This window comes from Aedes aegypti, chromosome 2, assembly GCF_002204515.2.
Source record: "Aedes aegypti strain LVP_AGWG chromosome 2, AaegL5.0 Primary Assembly, whole genome shotgun sequence".
Taxonomy (NCBI): domain Eukaryota; kingdom Metazoa; phylum Arthropoda; class Insecta; order Diptera; family Culicidae; genus Aedes; species Aedes aegypti.
The window spans coordinates 424,655,551-424,677,511 of NC_035108.1; the positions used below are offsets into that span (position 1 = coordinate 424,655,551).

Here is a 21,961-nt window from a genome sequence, read left to right on the forward strand (position 1 = left end):
TTTAAATTAGCAGCTCTTTACGTTGAGCAATCGATGTGCAAAACTTTATTTTTATTGATTCCATACACATATACATTTGAAATTTCACAAAATATTTTTTTTTAATTTCCCATCGCTTTGTTCTAGCAGTTCGTTCCGTTTTTGCAACAACATGGTTGACATAACCCCGGCATGTCCGCCATCGAATAAGCATGTCCATAATTTCTCGTCTCGGAGTCCGGTTCATGTAAAAATTCGGCGTACCGGCGATTGGGAAGAGTTGTTATCTGCTTCGAAGATGCTGACTCTGGATTTCTGGAAAATAAAAAATATTATTGATCAGAAATCAGATATTTTTCTCGCGTGGTGATTATCAAATATATAAATGATTAACAATCATGAAACACATTTTTATTATTATTATTTTCTTAATGAAATTCTGGAGGAAATCTCCGGATAAAATCCTTGAAAAAAAAAAAATACGAAGGAATTTCTTAATGAAATCTCCGGAGGAGTTCCTGTAGGAAATTCCCGGTAGAATTTCTGGACGAAATTCCCAGAGTAATTCCTGGACGAAATCCCCTAAGGGATTACCAGAGAAAATCCCCGGTAAAGTTCTTGATATTTCCTAAGGAAATCCCCAGAGGAAATTCTGGAGAAAACCCCCGGAGAAAATCCTGAAGAAATTCCTGGAGTAAATTTCTGGAGTAATTCCTGGTTCAACTCTCCAGGGAAATTCTGGAGGGAATCTCCGGATAAAATCTATGAAAAAAAAATACGAAGGAATTTCTAGAGAAAATCTTCGGAGGACTATATTTATGAAATCTCCGGAGGAATTCCTGTAGAAAATCCCCGGAAGAACTTCTAGACGAAATTCTCAAAAGAATTCTTGAAGGATTACCAAGGAAAATCCTCGGTAAAGTTCCTGAAATTTCCGAAGGAAATCCCCAGTGGAAATTCTGGTGAAAACTCCCGGAGGAAATCCTGAAGAAATTCCTGGAGTAAATTTCTGAAGAAATAGCTGGTTCAATTTTCCAGGTAAATTCTGGAAAAAAATCTTCGGATAAAATCTCTGAATAAAAAAAATACGAAGGAGTTTCTGTGGAAAATTCTCGGAGGAATTTCTTAATATCCTTGGAGGAATTGCTATTGAAAATCCCCTTAGCAATTCCTGAAGAAATTCCTCGGAGGAAATCTTTGAAAAAATCTCCGGAATTATTCCTGGAGCAAATCGCCAGGTTAAAAAAAGCCTCTAGAGGAGTTCCTGCAAGAAATCCTTGGAAAAAATCTCCAGAGTATGTTCTGGAGAAATTCCTGGAGAAAAACTCCAGATAAATTCTCTGAAATATCACCGAAGGAATTCTTGGAGAAAATCTTCAGAAGTATTTCTTAACGAAATTTCCGGAGGAATTCCTGTAGAAAATCCCCAGAAGAATTTCTAGACGAAATTCCCAGAGGAATTCTTGGACGAAATCCCCCGAAATTCTGGAGAAAATCTCCGGATAAAATCTCTGAAAAAAAAATACGAAGGAATTCCTAGAGAAAATCCTCGGAGGAATTTCTTAATAAAATCTCCGGAGGAATTCCTGTAGAAAATCCCCGGAAGAATTTCTAGAAGAAATCCCCTGAGGGATTACAAGAGAAAATCCCCGGTAAAGTTTTTGAAATTTCGGAAAGAAATCCCCGGAGGAATTTTTGGTGGAATTTCTGGAGGAAACCCCCGGAGGAAATCCTGAAGAAATTCCTGGAGTTGATTTCCGGAGAAATTCCTGGTTCAACCCTCCAGGGTAATTCTGACGGAAATCTCCAGATAAAATCTTTGAAAAAAATACGAAGAAATTTCTAGAGAAAATCCTTGGAAGAATTTCTAGAGAAAATCCTTTGGAGGATTTTTTTAATGAAATCTCCGGAGGAATTCCTGTAGAAAATCCCCGAAAGAATTTCTAGAAAAAATCCCAGAGGAATTCTCGGACGAAATCCCCTGAGGGAAAATCCTCGGTAAAGTTTCTGAAATTTCCGAAAAAAATCCCCGGAAGAAATTCTGGAGAAAACCCCCGGAGGAAATTCTGAAGAAATTCATTTTCATTTTGCAGCGTTTGGTGGGGCAATGAGAGCGCAAGTCAGTCCAAAGCCGGGGGAAGGGATAGGTAATGGCCGTAATAGTCTATGCGGACCACTTGAACACCATCGGAATTGATAGGAAGGGTTGGGGTAGGGTATAGGAAATTGGAGAAGACTTGACACAGTAATGCGATTAATGCTGCAAAATGTAAATGTGCTGAGAGCAATTTAATTTGAGTTTTGGAGTTTGGTTTGATTTATTAAAATTCCAAACAATTGTACAAGTAAGAAAGAATTAGCTGATCGCTTTATAGAAATTTATAACAATATGAGAGTGATGCTAAGAACTGCTGATGGCACGATGCGACGCTTTAGAAGCTTTTGCTAATGATTGAACATTACTAAAAAGAACGCAATTCGAAGTGAAAGTAATTTTGATGAGTGATAGCCGTACTATGCAGTAGTTTAACCAGAATCTTTAGGCCAGAAGACAAAATCTAAATTTTGCAATACAAAGGTTGCCATTGCTTTTAATTTCACCAACATCTAATCAAAGCTACTAACAACAGCGATCAATTATCAAAACTCATCGCTCCCTGGAAAATATAATCCCAAGCCCCTGAAGAAATTCCGGGAGTAAATTTCTGGAGAAATTCCTGGTTCAATTTTCCAGGGAAATTCTGGAAAAAGTCTCCGGATAAAATCTCTGAAAAGAAAATACGAAGGAATTTCTGTGGAAAATCCTCGGAGCAATTTCTTAATATCATTGGAGGAATTGCTATTGAAAATCCCCTTAGCAATTCCTAAAGAAATTCCTCGGAGGAAATCTTTGAAAAAATCTCCGGAATTATTCCTGGAGCAAATCGCCAGAATAAAAAAAAAGCCTCTAGAGGAGTTCCTGCAAGAAATCCTTGGAAGAAATCTCCGGAGTAAGTTCTGGAGAAATTCCTGGAGAAAAACGCCAGATAAATTCTCTGGAAAATCACCGAAGGAATTCTTGGAGAAAATCCCCGGAAGTATTTCTTAACGAAATTTCCGGAGGAATTCCTGTAGAAAATCCCCAAAAGAATTTCTAGACGAAATTCCCAGAGGAATTCTGGGGATTACCAGGGAAAGCCCTCGGTAAAGTTCCTGAAATTTCCGAAGAAAATCCCCAGAGAAAATTCTGGAGAAAATTCTGGAGGAAATTCTGAAGAAATTCCTGGAGTAAATTTCCGGAGAAATTTCTAGTTCATTCTGGAGGAAATCTCCGGATAAAATGTATGAAAAAAAATACGAAGGAATTCTAGAGAAAATTCTCGGAGGAATTTCTTAGTGAAATCTCCGGAGGAATTCCTGTAGGAAATCCCCGGAAGAATTTCTGGACGAAACTTCTTGAGGGATTACAAGAGAAAATCCCCGGTAAAGTTTTTGAAATTTCGGAAGGAAATCCCCGGAGGAATTTCTGGTGGAATTTCTGGAAGAAACCTCCGGATAAAATCCTGAAAAAATTCCTGGAGTTAATTTCCGGTGAAATTCCTGGTTCAACTCTTCAGGGAAATTCTGGAGGTAATCTCCGGATAAAATCTCTGAAAAAAAAAACACGAAAGAATTTCTAGATGAAATTCTTGGGAAGAATTCCTTATTATCCCTAGAGGAATTGCTATTGAAAATCCCCTGAGGAATTCCTGAATAAATTCCTCGGAGGAAAAAAATCTCCGACCTCTACAGAAGTTCCTAGGAAATCTCCGGATAAAATCTCTGAAAAAAATACGAAGTAATTCCTAGAGAAAATCCTTGGGGGAAATTCTTAATGAAATCTCCGGAGGAATTCCTGTAGAAAATCACCGGGAAAATATCTGGACGAAATTCCAAGAGGAATTCTTGGACGAAATCCCCTGAGGGATGACCAGGGAAAATCTCCGGTAAAAGAATTTCTGGAGAAACCTCCCGGAGGAAATCCTGAAGAAATTCCTGGAGTAAATTTCCGGAGAAATTCCTGGTTCAACTCTCCAGAGGAATTCTGGAGGAAATCTCCGGATAAAATCTCTGAAAAGAAAATACGAAGGAATTTCTGTGGAAAATCCTCGGAGGAATTTCTTAATATCCTTGGAGGAATTGCTATTGAAAATCCGCTAATCAATCCCTGAAGAAATTCCTCGGAGGAAATCTCCGGAATAATTCCTGGAGCAAATCGCCAGAATAAAAAAAGCCTCTAGAGGAGTTCCTGCAAGAAATCCTTGGAAGAAATCTCCGGAGTAAGTTCTGGAGAAATTAATGGAGAAAAACTGCAGATAAATTCTGTGGAAAATCACCAAAGGAATTCTTGGAGAAAATCCCCGGAAGTATTTCTGAATTAAATTTCCGGAGGAAATCCCCGGAAGAATTTCTAAGCGAAATCCCCTGAGCGATTACAAGAGAAAATCCCCGGTAAAGTTTTTGAAATTTCGAAAGGAAATCCCCGGAGGAATTTCTGGTGGAATTTCTGAAGGAAATTCCCGGAGAAAATCCTGAAGAAATTCCTGAACTTAATTTGCGGAGAAATTCCTGGTTCAATTCTTCAGGGAAATTCTGGACGAAATCTCCGGATAAAATCTTTGAAAATAATACGAAGGAATTTCTGTGGAAAATCCTCGGAGGAATTTCTTAATATCCTTGGAGAAATTGCTATTGAAAATCCCCTGAGCAATCCCTGAAGAAATTCCACGGAGGAAATCTTGAAAAAAATCTCCGGGTTAATTCCTAGAGCAAATCGCCAGAATAAAAAAGACCTCTAGAGGACTAGAAAAAAAACAGAAGAAATCTCTAAATCACTGAAGGAATTCCTGGGCTAAATTTCCGGAAGAATTCCTGGACGGATTTCTTTGAAAAAATCTCTGAAGGAAATTCAAGGAGGAATTACTGGAATAAATCTACTGAGAAACTCCTGGTGCAAATCCACAGAGAAATTCCTGGAGGTAATCTCCGGAGAAATTCTCTGATGAATCCCCTGAGGAATTTCTTATTGAAATTTCCGGAGAAATTACTGGACGAAATCCCCAAAAGAATTTCAGAACGAAATCCCCAGAGGAATTGTTGTTGGAAAACCCCTGAGGAATTCCTGGAGAAAATCCTCGAAGGAATTCCTAGAGGTAATCCCAGGATTTATTCGTGGAGCATATATTCAGAGGAGTTTCTGGAGGAAATTATCGGAGAAATTGCTACTGCAAATCTCCTGAGGAATTCCTGACAAAAATCCCCGGAGTTCTTGGGGATATCCCAGGAGGAATCCTTGATATCTCCGAAGAAATTCTTTGTGCCCAGAGAAATTCCTGGAGAAAAACTCCGAAAAAAAACTAACAATATATCCGAACATATTTCTGAAGAAAACTCCGCAGAAATTCCTTAATGAAATACCGGTGGGTCCTGTAAGAATTTTTAACAAAATCCTAGAAAATCTCCATAGGAAATCCTGGAGTAACTACTAACAATTCCTGGAGAAACTTAGGAGGCGTTCCTGGAGAAACTCTGGATGTTTTTCTGAAGGAAGCGGAAGCGTTTCTAGAGAAACTCCGGGGTAATTGCTTGACAAAGAAATTACTGCACAAACTATGGAGGAAATTCAAATTTGCCGATGGAAATCCGGAAGAATGTCTTAAAAGGCTTAAGAAAAAACCTGGAGGAATTCCCAGAGGAAGTCTAGAGAAATTCCCGGAGAAACTTTTGAGAAATTTTCTGAGGAACTCTGGAAAAACACCCGGAAGGAATGTAGTGAATTATTCGAAGCAACTTCATAAGAATTCCTAGAGGAACTCCGGAGCATTTCCGAGAGATTACAGTAAAACCTCTATGAGTCGATTTTCCATTATTCGATATCGACACATGGACCAAAAAGAACCAACATTTCATGTTTACTATGATGGTCCTCTCAAACAACTTTCCAAAGCTTTTCTGTTCCATGAGTCGATGGGAACTTCAAGAGGTTTGACTGTACTTGAGGAGCTCTGGAGAATTCCTGTAGATATTTCGAAAAAAAATCAGGACAGATTATGGAGAAAAAGTATCCGGAGGATTTTTTGGTGGAAATTCCTGAAGGAAATCCTCGTCCCCGGAAGGGAAACCTTAAGAGGAGTTCTTGGGAGATCTCTGGAGGAATTCTTTGAAAAAATCACTGGAGGAATTTTTGGAGAAAAATCTTTGGAGGTGCTTCTAGAGTGAATCCCCGGAAGAATTTCTGGATAAAATACACAGAGGAACTCCTGGATGAAATTCCCAAATTGCTACTAGAAATCTCCTTTAAAATTCCTGGAGAAAATCCCGGAGAAGTCCCAGGGGGAAATCCCCGGACGAATTCTTTGAAAAAATCTCCGGAGGATATTCTAGAGCAATTCGCCAGAGGATTTCCTGGATGAAATTGCCTGAGGAATTTCTGGAGGAAATCCCAGGAGGAGTTTCGGGAGGAAATCTCCGGAGCAATTCCTGGTGGAAATCCCGGAAGAATTTCTAGACAAATTATCTAAAGTAATAGGTATTGAAAATTCCTTGAGAAATTCGTTGAGAGAATTCCCGGAGGAGTTCCTGGGGATATTGCCGGAACAATTTCTGGATAAACCCCCGGATAATTTCTTGCTTTAAATCCAAAGAGAAATGACTGGAGGAAAGAATTTCTGGAGAAATCCTGAGTTCTCGAGGGATATCTGCTGAGGAGTTCCTGGTGCAAATCCCCAGAGATATTCCTGGAAGAAATCTTCGGATAAATTCTCTGAAAAAGTATCCGAAGGAATATCTGGAAAAAATCCTCGAAGCTATTTCTCAATGAATTTCTAGACGAAATCCCCAGAGGACGAAACTTCCGGAAAAAGTCCTGGTTCCCCAGAGAATTTTCTGTTGAAAATCCTAAAAGGAATTCCTGGAGGAAATCCCCGGAGACATTTCTGAACGATAACCACATAGAAAGTGCTAAAGGAAATACGTACCCGATCCTTGAGCAAATCCCCAGAGTAATTCCTGCAGCAAACCCCCGGATGTATGCCTGAAAGAAATCCACAGAGAAATTCCTGGTGGAAATTCTGTGGGACACATCGGAGGAACTTCAGTAGAATTCCTGGAAGAGCACTTGGAGATATCTGTAGATAGACTTCGTTGTCGACATTCTTGGTGGAATCCTTGTACGAACTCCTAAATGATTCCCCGGAGAAAAACCCGGATGATTCCTGGAGGTATCCTGTGTGAGTCCGGATGAATTGCCTAGAGGAATCGCTGGAAGCGGAATAAATATTTATCGTTTAAAAAACAGCACCAATGCAATATTGTTTTTGTTTTTACTTACCTCAAATGAGTAGGATGAGAAGACGATGGCAGTTTCAGCGAGAAAAATCCGAACTGGTAAACAAACGTGTGTCTAATCAGATTTGGAACAACTCAAATCTTGTTCCAAATCCGACCAAAAATGGAACAGGCAATTAGCCTGTTCCAAAAAAATAGACCAGAAAACTGGTATAAAATAAAATTGGAACTTTTTTTGCAACACCGGTGCAAGCTCCAAATTTCAACTTGGTCCAAAAATTTGGAACCAAACAGTGATTTGGACCACCGGTGAAGTTGCCCTAAGTACTCATAGTTTGAACGCTGATTCATAAATTGTGACTGGTGTGTATATTTCCCACAATTTATTGATCAAGTATTTTACTCAAAAATCTCAGCCAAATCCGAATCAATACGCATTTATCTCTCATAGCTATGTTTATTGAATCTGTAAATGTTGTCTGGGGCTCAATCTGTCACAACAAATCTTTGAAACAAACTTAAAAACGTCGTTTCTAGAAAGCCTTCAATAGGGACACGGCTTACGAAGTTATCAAAAAATTCAGCCCAAATAGCTACAAAAAGAATTCAGTAATATTGTTGGTTCATACCGCGATCAAGAGCTATTTTACTGAGATAAAAAGCCTTGAAATGGTTGAACACTATGTGTTACTTATCAGTAAAAATGATTCTGTGATGTTTTGTGATATGTTTGATAATAATTTTGTCTTTTGAAATCAGCTGATTCATAAATTGTGGGTGATTCAACTGCGTGGGGTGACTGTATCTAAAACGAATGTTAAGCCACTTAGCTCTCATTTTGGTCTGTCTTCGATAAACATATGAGACGCTTATTGATACCACGTAGATGGAAATTATGTACAATCTACATTGTACATAGAGGGGCCATTAGGAAGCGTTCTGATAAAGCAATAGTGACACAATCCTTCATGTTAAGTGCGGATTCTAACTACGTTGATCTCAAACGTTTTTGTAAATTTCGATGGAAGTACTGAGCACGACACAATTTAATTAATTTCTGCAAGGAAACGGTGAGAAATTTTTCGATTTTAAACAGGATTCAAAATGCTTCACAATATGTTGCATCGCATTTTTCTCAAATCGTTCTGAGTATCAGATACGTCGTTGAGAAAAACAATAATGCTTGAATTGAACATGTTGCACAAATCGAATAATCACTGTAATTATTATTTGCTGTCAGTAAGAAGAAATTTGCCAGCATTTTTTTTTATTCATTCAAGGACTTGGCTTCGTTTGTTTACACAATTTACAACTTCATTCATCGCTTAAAATATCGTAAACGAATCCAAAAAAAGATTAGCTTTTTTTCGGTTTTTTCATGTTATTTCAACAGTACAAATAAAATGAGTAGCGAAAATTGTGAAATTAAAGGTTGATCATTCGGATCACAATTTAATGAGTAAGATAATAAAAATAGATTTATATATTTACAGTGAAAGAAGAACTACCGAGCGAAGATGATTTTGTACCGGCTCCCGATGAGGACATTCGTGTACTGGATCAATTCTGCCGGTTGTGCTTACGGACGGGTACGGATTTTGTGTCCCTGATCTCTTACGTCCAAGGATTTCCGATTTCGCATGTGTTTCATTCGATCACCGGATTTGAACTAGTCTTGGAAGATACACTACCTAGCAAGGTGTGCCAAATTTGCTTCAATACGCTGGAGAAAGGCTTCAACATACGCCAACGCTTTATAGAGAGCTATCGACTTCTAGAATCCTTTAATTCTTCACAAGAGCGTTCTTTGATTGACCGTTTAAGCGAATTTCAAAACGACACAGATAAACACCCAAAAATTACCAATCCTGAGAACGTTCCTTGTGTAAGCATTCCCATTAATATTAAACAGGAACCGGAATTGGATCTGGAACCCGAAGAGCTGCCTGAACCAGAACCTAGTAAAAGTTCCCTAGCAAACAAAGCTGTTAAGAAGCGCGTCAATAATCGCTATAACTGTAAGATAAAACGAGCAAAGCTCGATCCTAACAAGTGCTACATCTGTGAACAAATGCACGAAAATCCCGAAAGCCTTAACGCTCATCTTTCGGCACATGCTGAAATGATCCCGTATCAATGCGAAGAATGCAAAGAAAGTGACCGTCCGGTAAAGCTCACTTCACTCATTATGCTGCACAAACACTTCCGGATGCACGCCAGTGCAATAAAGTGCTCCAAATGTCCAATTCGAACGAACACGATGGCCGCCATGTATGGCCACATGCAAATCTATCACGGAGAGAACAGCGACACCGAATACACTTGCCAGCTCTGTGGAGAGAAACTGATTAGCAAGATAGCCCTGGGCAGACACATGCGCTTCCACAAAGCCCGGGACGAGGGGCGATACACGTGTTCGTTTTGCCAGACTAGGTTCGCCACGAAACCGCATTTGACCCGCCACGAAAGAATTCATACAAACGAGCGGCCCTTCCAGTGCCATTATTGTCCGAAAAGCTACAAAACGCAGAGCGTCCGGAACCTTCACGAGCGGAAGCACACGGGCGAAAAGGGGTTTCACTGTGAAATATGTGGCAAACGCTTTCGGCTGCGGAGTATCCTGAATAGTCACATTGCGGCGGTTCACGGAGAACGTAAAGAACCGGAAGGTCCACAGCCGTTGCTGGAGTGTGATTTTGAGGGCTGCAGTTACAGCACCACCAAGAAAGGCGCGTTCTACAATCATAAGGCCATTCACGAGCCCAAGTTTCAGTGCACGCTGTGTCCAAAAAAATTCCCCACGGGGCAAAGACTGGAAATTCATCAATTTGTCCATACGGGAGTGAAGAAGTTTCAATGCCATCTTTGCTCGAAGCAGTTCCTTTCGAAGGTATTGTAATTGTGTATTAAATTTTATTAGGGAGCCCAGGGCTGGTAGCGACTGAGTGCCTTTGAAAAAGGAACTTACCTGAAAAGTGCGACCAATAAGACACCGAACAAGGATAATCACAGAAGTTAACAGGAACAGATTCTAACAGGAATTCCACTAAAGATTCTTTCAGAAATATTTCCAAGAAAATCCTAAGTTGTCCAGGAATTTATCCAATGATTCTACCATCATTTCCTCTAAGATTTTCGTTTAGATCGTCTTCTAGAATTCAACCAGTATTTTCGTCAGGGATTTTCTAGGAATTCAAAAATAATCAAAACTTTGGATTGGCAGCGATTAAGTGGCCTGAAAATAGGAACTTTAGAGACCAAGCAAGAACCAAATAGAGACCAAAAAGGGACAAAGAGGTATCAAGAGAAATAAAGTAAAAAAAAAAACAAACAGGAACTATTACTAGGACCTTACTTGATTCTCTAAGAATATTATTATCTCCACGAATTTCTTCAAGGATTTTCCCAAAAATTCGTATAGTGATTTTTACAGACATCCTAAGGATTCTCTTCAAGAACTTTCTTAAGGATAATCACAGATGTTACCTCAGAGATTCTAACAGGAATTGCACCAAAAATTCTTTCAGAAATCCCAGGATAATCCTAAACCTTCAAGGAATTTATCCAATAATTCTATTATCGTTTCCTCCAAAACTTCCTCTAAGATATTCGTTAAGATCATCTTCTAGAATTCAACCAGTATTTTTCTCAGGGATTTTCTAGGGTTTTTTTTCACAAAATTGACGTTAAGGATTTTTTTAAATTACATCTAAGATTACATCAAGGAATTACTCCAGAGACTCCTCCTAAGATTGCTTCAAAAATTCTTTGAGAAATTTCCCAAGGATGTCTTAAATTTTTTTATGTATTTTGTTTTCCGTGTCCCTTACAAAATGTCAGATAGGTACAACCCCAGTGAAAATTTGTCGACGAAGTGAACGTCAAACATGATCAAAAGTGCCAAATTTAAAATTAAACGGGAAATTTTGCCAAAGTAGTAGCAAGGACACGCTCTGTCATGTTATTTAATAAAAATAAGATTTTAACAAAAAAAATTAGATTCTTTTCAACATGGATATTTTAAGGACAACTCCAGAAATTACTCCAGACTCTACCATGAATTTCTTCAAGAATTCCGCAAAAGATGAAATTCCGATTTTTCTTGGATTTTGTCTCATTTAGTACACCTTCATTAATTCAAACAAGATTTTATAAAGTATGTTTCTACTGATTTCTTAGGAATCTCTCCAAAATAGTTGTTTAGTTTTTCTTCAAGATGTCATTCCAGAATGTTTCTGAGAATATCTCTAGACATAATACCAGAGATTTCTCCTATGATTTCTTTAGGAAGTCTTGCAGAAATTCTTTGAGAAATTTCTAAAAGAAGTTCTCATAGAACTTACCTAGGTTTTTTCCAGAAAAATGCCAAGGATGTTTTTTTTAAGAAATAATGGGAGAAATCCCTAAAAATACGGAAATATTACTTAAACAAATCCTACATGCAGTCATCTCTGATAAAACTTTTGGGGAAGATAAAAATATGATGTCCATAGTTTTTCGGGATTTCTAGTTCCTCCTCCCCTCTCTGTCACGCTTTTTCTAACACCTAATACATGCACACTTGCGTATACTCCCTCCCTTCAAATGATGGACGTCAGTTTTGAATGATCCCTTATAGAAATTCCTGATGAATTCTTGCGACGATGTTTGAAAACCTCCTTAACAACTGAAAGAGACTTGGACCTTTTCTAGATGAAATTCTAAGATTAATATTGAAGAGATGATCGATTCGATCTCTAGATAAAATTCAGCAAGATTTTCTGTAGGCATACATTGAAAACCATTGAAAAGAAACTCAAGTATTTTCTGGTGTGAAACCTCAAAAGAAAATTTGAAGAATGCATGCAGATTTTACTTACTCCAATCGTTTGTAAGAACTGCACGAGTAATTTGTGAATGAAATATTGATCAAAATTCTATTACTGGACGGTCTCGGTGATATTAAATTTCGTGGAATAATCCCTGAAAGAAATTTGAATCGATTCCCGAGATAAACCGTAGGTCAATTTGCCAAGGAATTGAAAATGGTTGGAACAATAACTGATAACATCGACGTATGAACTCCTAGAGAAATTCTTGCAAGGGTTCCTGGAGAAGCCTTCAACGAATTTCTTCAAAAACTTTGAAATAAACATATGCGAATTCTTGGAAAAACTTCTGTAGGAATTTTTGGAAGGTCTGCAAGAGTACCTACTGGAAAAATCAATAAAAGGATTAATAGAAAAATCTGTGGAAGAAATTGTGGTATAGAATTTTGGAAAAAAATAGCTTTGGTCTCCATATTGTAAAAAGAGTCTTTACAGAATTCAGAGAAAAATAGAGACCTATATTAAAGAATAGACCATGTCTCTGAAACAACTGCTACCAGCCCTGTGCGCCGGATCCAATTATTGGCATTTTAGATTCATTTTGGCAGGATTAAGCAATTGTGCTCATATTTGGACACTAGACTGATGCAACTTTGGAAGTTATTGCTCCCCTAAGTTTAAATGGTGTCAATTATGATGAAAATCATTTTCCCAAAATTTGAAGCGATTCGGAAGACATTTGAAGTTTATATGGAAATTGCTATGGAAAAGGCAAACCTTTTCTGTTTAGTCATCTAGCCACTCGCCATAATAATCTATGGAAAAATGAAGAATCTCTTATGTGAACTTTTCCCAGCTACAACTTTGCAGAAGATTGCATTTTGATAGGACATAAGGATAAATGTTTAGGTAAGTGCTGAGGTCATCATTCAATTACTTTCAGAGCAACACTGCTTTTTTGCTGTAGAACATAGTAGCTTGGATTACTTTAATCTATTCTTCCCTCCAGGTGCTCCACTGTTGCCTGCCGAACAGTTGATGAAGCATGTAAAATGCAAACCCACTTTGTAATAGCGAATAACAATTTATCCTGACGTCCAATCAAAATGTGGTCTTCGGCAAAAGTGTAGCTGAAAGGATTTCACATGAGATAAGTTTGTTCACTTTTTTATAAAATATTATGACGAAGAGATGAAGGGCTGAACACAAAAAGTTGGCGTTTTCATAGTAATATCCATATACACTTTGTTCTCGCTATAATAATCGCTAAAGCAAATTTGATTCAGTGTTATCCTACCAAACTACATAACCTTGATTCAACTTCCCATGAAATTTGCCAACACTGTATGAAACAGAAAATAAAGCAGTTATTGTTAAGAAGCTCACGCGTGCGGTCGTTTTTTATTTCGCTAACGCTGAGCCCTATTCGGTTATACAGTCCACTCTCTTGGAGCTACATTTTTTGGTCCATGCGAGCCGAATGTGTGGCTGAAATCGGAAAATCGAATCGATCGCATTTCCTAGCGTGGAAATTGCGAAATCGCGACGTGAAAACCGTGTATTGAACAGTTTGAGTAGTGAAAAGGAACGCCATTGAATCGGCGTATACGTTTGATCGTGTCTGGGAACAAAGAGTGCGAACGCGAAAACAAAATGGCGCTAACTGCGCACACTCCGAAAGGCAAAAAGAAGGGAAAAAATATGGCGGACGATGCGAATATCGGGAACGAGAATGAAGATGATTCGTCGCGTACGCTCACCATTAGCGAGCAACTCATTCAGCAGAAATTTAAGGAAGTGACCCGACAAAAGAAAGAAGAATTTGATGTGTTGCTAAAGAAGAAAGAAACGGTTGCGCGAAAACTGACCCGTATTCAAGTTGCTCTGCAAAGGCCCGAAGCAGCAGACAAGCATTATCTGCAACTTCAGGTGAAAATGTTGGAAAGTGCATACGGTGAATACAGTGAGTTGCAGAATCACATATACGACCTAAACACCAGTGAAGAAGTGCGTTGCGCGGAAGAAATGCGGTTTATTGAGTTCGAAGAGCTTTACAGTGTGCTTTACGTTCAGCTGACGAAGCAAATCGACGCCGTAGTGAAGAACGAGACGGAACCGGCATTATTGCAACCCGTTCATAATCAGCCGCATATCCCTCTGTTGAAGGCTCCGTTGCCAACATTTGACGGCAATTTCGAAAATTGGTTCGCGTTCAAAAATATGTTCCAGAATGTGATGGCACGTTACGAAAATGAAGCTCCGGCCATCAAGCTGTACCATTTACGCAATTCGTTGATTGGTGCAGCAGCCGGCGTGATAGACCAGGACATCATAAACAATAACGACTATGATGCGGCCTGGGAGACGCTCCGAGAGCGTTTCGAAGACAAGCAAGTGATCGTCGACAAGCATATTGATGCGATGTTCAACATACCGGCCATGACGAAGGAAAGTGCAGTTAGTCTTCGAAAGCTGATCGACACAGTTTCGAAGAATGTCGATGCTCTAAAGAACCTGGAACTGCCGGTGCAAGGATTAGGAGAAATGATGCTGTTGAACGTGCTGGCAAAGAAGCTCGACCTTGAAACTCGCAAGGCGTGGGGATTGAACCAGAAGGACAATGAATTGGCGGATTACCAATCGACGATGGAATTCCTCAAAGAAAGGTGTAAAGTGTACGAAAAAATCAGCCGTAGCAGCAAGGCTACAGTGGAAGTGGTGAAGCAAGTGCGATCCGCTGGGAAAACAGACTCAAAAGTGCATAGCCTTGTTGCTACCAATGAAAAGTGTACGCACTGCAAAGGAGATCATGAAATCTGGAAGTGTGAACTGTTTAAAAAAGTGAACTTGAGTGAAAGGTACAATTCACTACGCAAGAGTGGATCCTGTTTCAATTGTTTGGAACGAGGACACATTACAGGAAAGTGCAAATCCGAACGGTCGTGCAAGCAGTGTGGCAAACGCCACCATACGTCACTGCATCCCGTCGATACGTATCCGGGAGATTCATCATTGCAACAACCAAGTGTCGCCTCGAAGAGCGAAGCATCGAAGCCGTCGACAGAAGTCGCTAATACTACGGCAGCACCATCGACTAATGGATCTGTTCTTTGTTCGAACGTCGAAGCTGATCAGGACACGCTACTGGCAACAGCCATTGCACTCATCCACGGTGCTGGAAAACGAACGGTGCAGTGCCGAGCAGTATTGGACTCTGCTTCGCACAAGCATTTCATTACGGAAGCATTGGTAGCTAAGCTCGGATTGAAACGGAAGAAGGCTAACTATACGATCGTTGGCATTGGAGGTAACCAGCTAGCTATCCAGCACAAGGTGCATGCGAGGATCAAATCGAAAGTTAGTGAATACGAGTCACAGTGCCTTGAGTTCCTGGTCGTCAAGAAAATCACGGGTGATCTTCCGATGCAGCCTTTCGAAATAGCCCAGCTGAACATACCAGAAGACCTTCAGTTGGCTGATCCTGGATTCAATGTGCCCGGTCAGGTCGACGTTCTGATTGGATCGGGTTTATTTTTCAAGCTCATCAAACACGGACAACTGCAGTTGGCAGATCATTTGCCTGCTGTACAAGAAACTTCGCTTGGTTGGATTGTAAGTGGTTTGATTCCAACTAGCCAGATGGGCGTTGGCGGTACGCTCTGCACGATAGTAACCCAAGATGACATCGGTAAGTTATTTGAACGGTTTTGGCATTTTGATTCTTATGACGAAGCAGCTCCGGTGCTTGAGCGTTCACTTGAGGACGTTTGCATCGCGCATTTTCTCGAAACGCACCGACGTGACGAAAACGGAAGATTTGTCGTGCGGCTCCCTTTCAACGAGGCAAAGGAGAAGTTGGGCGATTCCGAAACCATGGCCAGGAAAAGGTTTTTTGCAGTTGAGCGAAGACTGGATAAGGATCCGGATCTGAAACGACAATACGTTGACTTCATGAGCGAGTATGCAGAATTGGGGCATATGGTAGAAGTTACGCCTTCGCAAAATGAAAATCCAACAGATGCGTTTTATTTGCCCCACCATTGTGTGCTAAAGCCGACCAGCTCAACCACAAAACTTCGCGTGGTGTTCGACGGTTCGGCGGAATCGTCGACAGGAGTGTCCGTCAATCAAACGCAAATGGTTGGCCCGACAGTACAAAATGATTTGGTGTCCATACATTTGAGGTTTCGAACGTTCCCGTATGCAATCAGCGCAGATATTCCGAAAATGTATCGACAAGTTCGGATGGACGATGATTTTCTGCGGGTTTTCTGGCGAAGCAACCGTGATGATCCGCTGAGGGTATATGCGCTGAAAACAGTTACATACGGTCTTGCATCCTCGCCCTTCTTGGCAACGATGGCACTGCGACAGCTAGCTGATGAAGAAGAACATAGATATCCACTGGCCGCATCAACCGTGAAGAAATCCTTTTATATCGACGATATGCTTGCCGGTGCGAATTCTTTGGAAGAGGCTGCGGAACTTTTGCGACAGGTGACCGGCTTGCTGCACGACGGAGGGTTCGACATACACAAAGTGTGTTCGAATTCAAAGGAGCTATTGGACATGGTTCCCGAGAACAAACGAGAGAAGCTTGGAGTGATTGATGACGCCGCTATCAATTGTTTGATGAAAACACTTGGAATTGTATGGAATCCTGTCTGTGATGTATTCACATTCCGCATTGCAGAAGTTCTCCCAGCGACACAATTGACCAAACGGGTGATATTGAGTGAAATTTCTAGAATTTTCGACCCGCTTGGTTTTCTTGGCCCAGTGCTCACAGCGGCCAAATTGATCATGAGGGAGTTGTGGCTTCTCGATCTCCATTGGGACGATGCTTTGCCACAGGACTTGGTGGAGCTTTGGATGGAGTTTCGTGACCAATTGCAGTCATTAAACGGACTGGAGATCCCACGTTGTGTGTTGAATCGGGATTGCATTGGTATTGAACTTCATGGATTTGCCGATGCATCCGATCTAGCATTTGGAGCTTGTCTCTACGCCCGGTCAATGTTCCGAGATGGAAGGGCTGAAATGAGATTGATTTGTAGCAAGTCGAGAATACTACCGAAGAAACAAGGAACGAGAAAGGAAGTAACTACACCGCGTGCTGAACTGCAAGCAGCTCTTCTATTGGCTCGTCTTGCCGTGAAATTGATTGGTGCCATGGAGATTCAATTTGCGTCCGTTGTCCTATGGAGCGATTCTCAGATAGTACTCTGCTGGATCAAGAAGTCTCCGGATTCGTTGAAAATCTACGTTGGAAATCGAGTGAAGGAAATCCAGATGCTGACGAACGAGTTTGAATGGAGGTACATTCCATCGAAATTGAATCCTGCTGACCTCATTTCAAGAGGGGTTCAGCCGAGCCGACTGCGAGAACAGCAAGTTTGGTGGACCGGACCGAACGCCCTGAAGCAAGCGAACTTTCAGTTGGATGATCCACCCCTGATTCAGGAAGCTTCTATTCCCGAACTGCGAGGAATTACTCTGTTCAGCACGAGCGTTTGCCAACGATTGAAAATGTTTGACAACGTGAGCCGGTTTTCCATAATGCAGAGAGCCATGGCCTACGTGATTCGTTTTACGGACTACATCAGAAGCGGACGGCAGCAACTTACAAAAGGGTTGCCTACTGTTGATGAAATGAAACGTGCTCTGTTGCTGATTATACGACTGATCCAGAAGGAATGCTTCAGTGACGAAATTCGTGCGTTGGAGGAGGAGAAGGAATTCAAGTATCCATTGAAATGTTTGAATCCGTTTATCGATGAGAAGGACGATACTCTGCGTGTAGGAGGACGAATTCGACATGCCCAGATTCCATATGGCAGCAAGCACCAGCTTCTGCTGCCTTCTAGACACCCAGTAACCGTTGCAATCATTCGATATCTGCATAAGGCCAACATGCACATCGGTCAACGAGCTTTGCTTGCTGTTGTGAGGCAACAGTTTTGGCCTCTTCGAGCGAAAAATGTAATTCGTGACGTCATCCATAAGTGCACCCCATGCTATCGTGCCCATCCGAAAAGAGCTACGCAGTTGATGGGAGACTTGCCGGAGTACAGGGTCCAAGCTGCGTATCCATTTTGCAACGTCGGAATAGATTTCGCCGGGCCGTTCACGATGAGAGCGGCTGTGTCTACAAAGAAAAGTTTGATTACTAAGGGGTACGTGTGTGTTTTTGTGTGTATGGCCACGCGTGCTATACATTTGGAGGCAGCGTCAAATCTCTCGACGGACGCATTCTTGGCCTCACTTCAACGGTTCGTCAGTCGAAGGGGGTTACCCACGAAGATCTTTTCGGATAATGCCACCAATTTTGTTGGTGCGAATAATGAGTTGACGAAACTTGCCGATCTTTTCCAAACCGAAATGCACCAGAAGAAGCTCAATGGATTTTGTGTTCAACGAAACATCGAGTGGTCCTTTATTCCCCCTCGCAGTCCTCACTTTGGAGGAATATGGGAGGCCGGAGTGAAGTCGGCCAAATTTCACCTGCGACCCATTTTAGCAGATCACAAACTCTCGTACGAAGAGCTGACGACGGTATTGGCGCAGATAGAAGCTACTTTGAATTCGCGCCCTTTGGTTCCGTCTTCCGACGATCCAAATGACATGACAGCTATCACGCCAGCCCACTTTTTGATAGGCAGAGAATTTCAAGCGGTACTCGAACCATCATATGCGCACATCAAAACCGGAAGGCTGTCCAGATGGCAAGTACTACAGGACCTGAAGCAAAAATATTGGCGAACCTGGTCAACAGATTATCTACAAGAACTTCAGCGACGTCAACGGGACTTCACAACAACTAAATTCAAGGTGGGCGCATTAGTTCTCATTGTTGATGACAATCTGCCCCCACTCCAGTGGAGCCTTGCGCGTATTACGGAGTTGCATCCGGGGAAAGATGGCCACGTGCGTGTGGTTACTTTGCAGACCAAGGACTCTGTCATCAAACGGGCGGTTAAATATGTGTGCTTATTACCGCTTGACGAAGAGGAGTCAGCTGAAATTTGAAATGCAGCCATTTCAACGGCTGGGAAGATGTTCTCGCTATAATAATCGCTAAAGCAAATTTGATTCAGTGTTATCCTACCAAACTACATAACCTTGATTCAACTTCCCATGAAATTTGCCAACACTGTATGAAACAGAAAATAAAGCAGTTATTGTTAAGAAGCTCACGCGTGCGGTCGTTTTTTATTTCGCTAACGCTGAGCCCTATTCGGTTATACAGTCCACTCTCTTGGAGCTACACACTTCAAATTGCGTGTGTACAGTCAAATTTCTTCCGAATCACTTCAAACTTTGGGAGCATGCTATTTACCATAATAAAAATCGTTTAAACATAGTGGAGCTCAAATTTCAAAATTTGCATCACTCTATTGGACACATTGTGTGTCGTACTGAAGTGCTTCGTATTGCAAAGTTTCGGACAATTCGGTCGAGAAGTAATTCCCATGCCAAAGTGAATCATGGAGGTGTCAGTTCTATACCCTACCATATATAAGTTGCAAATTGAAGAATATCTACTTTTCAGTTAAATTTGGACGCGCACGTGGAAACGCACACCAACACTACACCATTTACATGCGAATTGTGCGGCAAGGAATTTTTGCGACAGCGAAGCTACAAGCAGCACCTCGTGCGGCATACAAATTTACCGATGAATTTTGAGTAATATTTTATAATCATTCTAAGTAAGTTTAATATTTGAATAACGACCTTTTCGTTTCAGGTGCGGATATTGCGGCAAAAAATTCAGATATCGTGGCGAACTGGTGAGGCACGAAAAGACACACGAGAAAGCAGCCAATAGGGAAAAGCTGACGATTCTTGAAAATGATAATGAACAATCAACTGTAACCGATAGGGAAAAATTGACGAGTCTTGAAAATTATAATGAACAGTCAATTGTAACCGTGAAAGAAGAAGTCGAATAGAACCAAACAGGAGGATTTGTAGAGGTACTTTAAATCCAGTCTTGAAGATGGTCCTTCTTTCCCGTGGGTTTTGTACTGTTATTTATAGATCAGACCTGCCCAACCTTTTTGGCTCTTTTTCGACATAAATGGTTGGTGCGTTCGCAAGAATAGACCGATATGAACAAAATTAGTCTCAAATGAAAGATTTGTAATATATCTGTCTAATCCATGTTGAAAATTTTAAATTTTTATCGAACTCTTTGCTAGCGATGCAAGTAAAGGTAAAAATCAGTCCGGCCAACGGGCCGGATCATTTCTTGGACTTAATTGCATCGGTAGCAAAGAGGCTGATATAAATATTAAATTTCCAGCATGGATTAGACAAATATACTACCAAGCTGTCATTTGAGACTAATTTTGTTCATATCGATGTATTTTTGCAAACGCACCAACCGTTTATGTCGAAAAAGAGCCGAAAATGTTTGGCAGGCCTGTTATAGAAGGAGGAAAAACAAAAACGAAACCCAAATTGTTTAGAACTTCATCATGAATGTAACCAGTGTCTTCCATGTTAATAGCAATTTCTTCAATATGTTTGCTTAGGACTTCCTTAAAGACAATTTCTATGAAGAGAGCTACAGAAATTTTTAAATGAAACTCTTTCAGAAGTACTTGATAAACTCATGTAAGACAGAAAAAACTTCTGGGCTCTGGAGTAAGTAAATAAAAACCGATTACAATTTTTTTTTTTTTTTTGTTTAGAGAGACTTTACCCAGAAGGGGCATTCGTCTCTATTGAGTACTTTATTTGAAAAATAAACATTTGTAGCTATTACATATTATATGCACTTGAAAATTCCTATCTTTTTCGTAAAGTTAATGAGTTTGGTTTCGGTCGTTTTTTCATTCTGAAGAATTCTTCGTAGCTCGTTGCTAATTCCTAGTTCTCGACGTGCCGCGTTGTACGACTGGCATGATGCCAATACATGATGAACGGACAGGTAGCGGTCACAGAGAGTGAATTTTTCACGAGGATTTTTCTCAAAGAGGTAGCGTTTCGTGAACCAGGCGTGACCAATACGAAGTCTAGTCAAGACTATTTGCTCCTTGCGGTTTGATCGGTCAATCCATCTTCCAACGTTTGGTTTCACTATCTTCAAATTATTCCTAGGCGCTTGGTCCCAGGCTGATTGATGTGCACGCCAGATTTCTCGTGTAACCCATACTTTTATGTCTTGCGCTGGTACATCTTCTTCTCCAACTGGTTTGTGTCTGCCGCAGTTTGCTGCACTGTCCGCTTCTTCATTTCCTGGAATCCTAGAGTGACCCGGTATTCAGCAGAACCTCAAGTCTTTGTCTTTAATAACTTTTTCGATTTTTTGTATGTACGAATTTCTTGATTTCCCTGACTCCAACGCTTGGAGGGAGCTGGCTGAGTCACTGAATATTACAGACCTGGTTTTAGCACGATGAGCTGCATGGGCCAAAGCTGCAGCTTCCGCCGTGAACACTGAGCATTGTTCAGGAAGACTTTGTTAAATTCTAATGCCAGGTCCAATAACTGTGTACCAATGGTCAAAGTTTTCATAATTTTCCGAAACTAGTCGGCGGAAAATATCCTGTGCCAGATGAGGTGTTTGTCCAGCTCTGATTTTTTATTTTACAGTCCAGTCTATAGAAGGTTTTTTCGTGTTCCACGCTCTGTGGAACATTGTATGTAGTTTGCTTAATTTTGGCAATGGTTTTCCTGTTAGCGTCTGGAATGAAGTATCGGCTTTGACCCATAGATTGCTAGTTTCGCTTGCAGATTTTTCAAGAGTTGCACACGCTTTTTTGATGATTGTCAGTGTTGCCGCGTGCTGAAATGGGAGGCACCCACTTTCCACCATCAGAGAAAGTATTGGAGATGTTTTTAGAGCCCCAGATGCTGTT

The 21,961-nt window shown here is 40.7% G+C and overlaps 1 protein-coding gene and 1 long non-coding RNA gene across 2 annotated transcripts; one reads left to right on the forward strand and one right to left on the reverse strand.

Moving 5' to 3' along the window:
- Window positions 1-7,033, reverse strand: LOC110677041. The gene is made up of 2 exons (XR_002500911.1): window positions 6,975-7,033; window positions 1-294 (listed from the first exon to the last, which is right to left on the reverse strand). It is a non-coding gene; the product is annotated as an uncharacterized LOC110677041 (long non-coding RNA).
- A 1,557-nt stretch (window positions 7,034-8,590) lies between these two features.
- Window positions 8,591-20,652, forward strand: LOC5573114 (zinc finger protein 2). The gene is made up of 4 exons (XM_021847546.1): window positions 8,591-8,715; window positions 8,778-10,174; window positions 19,645-19,781; window positions 19,843-20,652. Exons 1-4 carry the CDS (start codon window positions 8,688-8,690, stop codon window positions 20,045-20,047), a joined length of 1,767 nt encoding a protein of 588 aa, XP_021703238.1. The 5' UTR covers window positions 8,591-8,687; the 3' UTR covers window positions 20,048-20,652.
- The last annotated feature ends 1,309 nt before the right edge of the window (window positions 20,653-21,961 follow it).

Bases quoted from the DNA above. Each gene is read 5' to 3' on its own strand.
- LOC5573114 (XM_021847546.1), top strand. From the start codon at position 8,688: ATGAGTAGCGAAAATTGTGAAATTAAAG. The intron at 10,175-19,644 runs GTATTGTAATTG...TCTACTTTTCAG, and splicing joins CGAAGCAGTTCCTTTCGAAG to TTAAATTTGGACGCGCACGT. The intron at 19,782-19,842 runs GTAATATTTTAT...TTTTCGTTTCAG, and splicing joins AATTTACCGATGAATTTTGA to GTGCGGATATTGCGGCAAAA.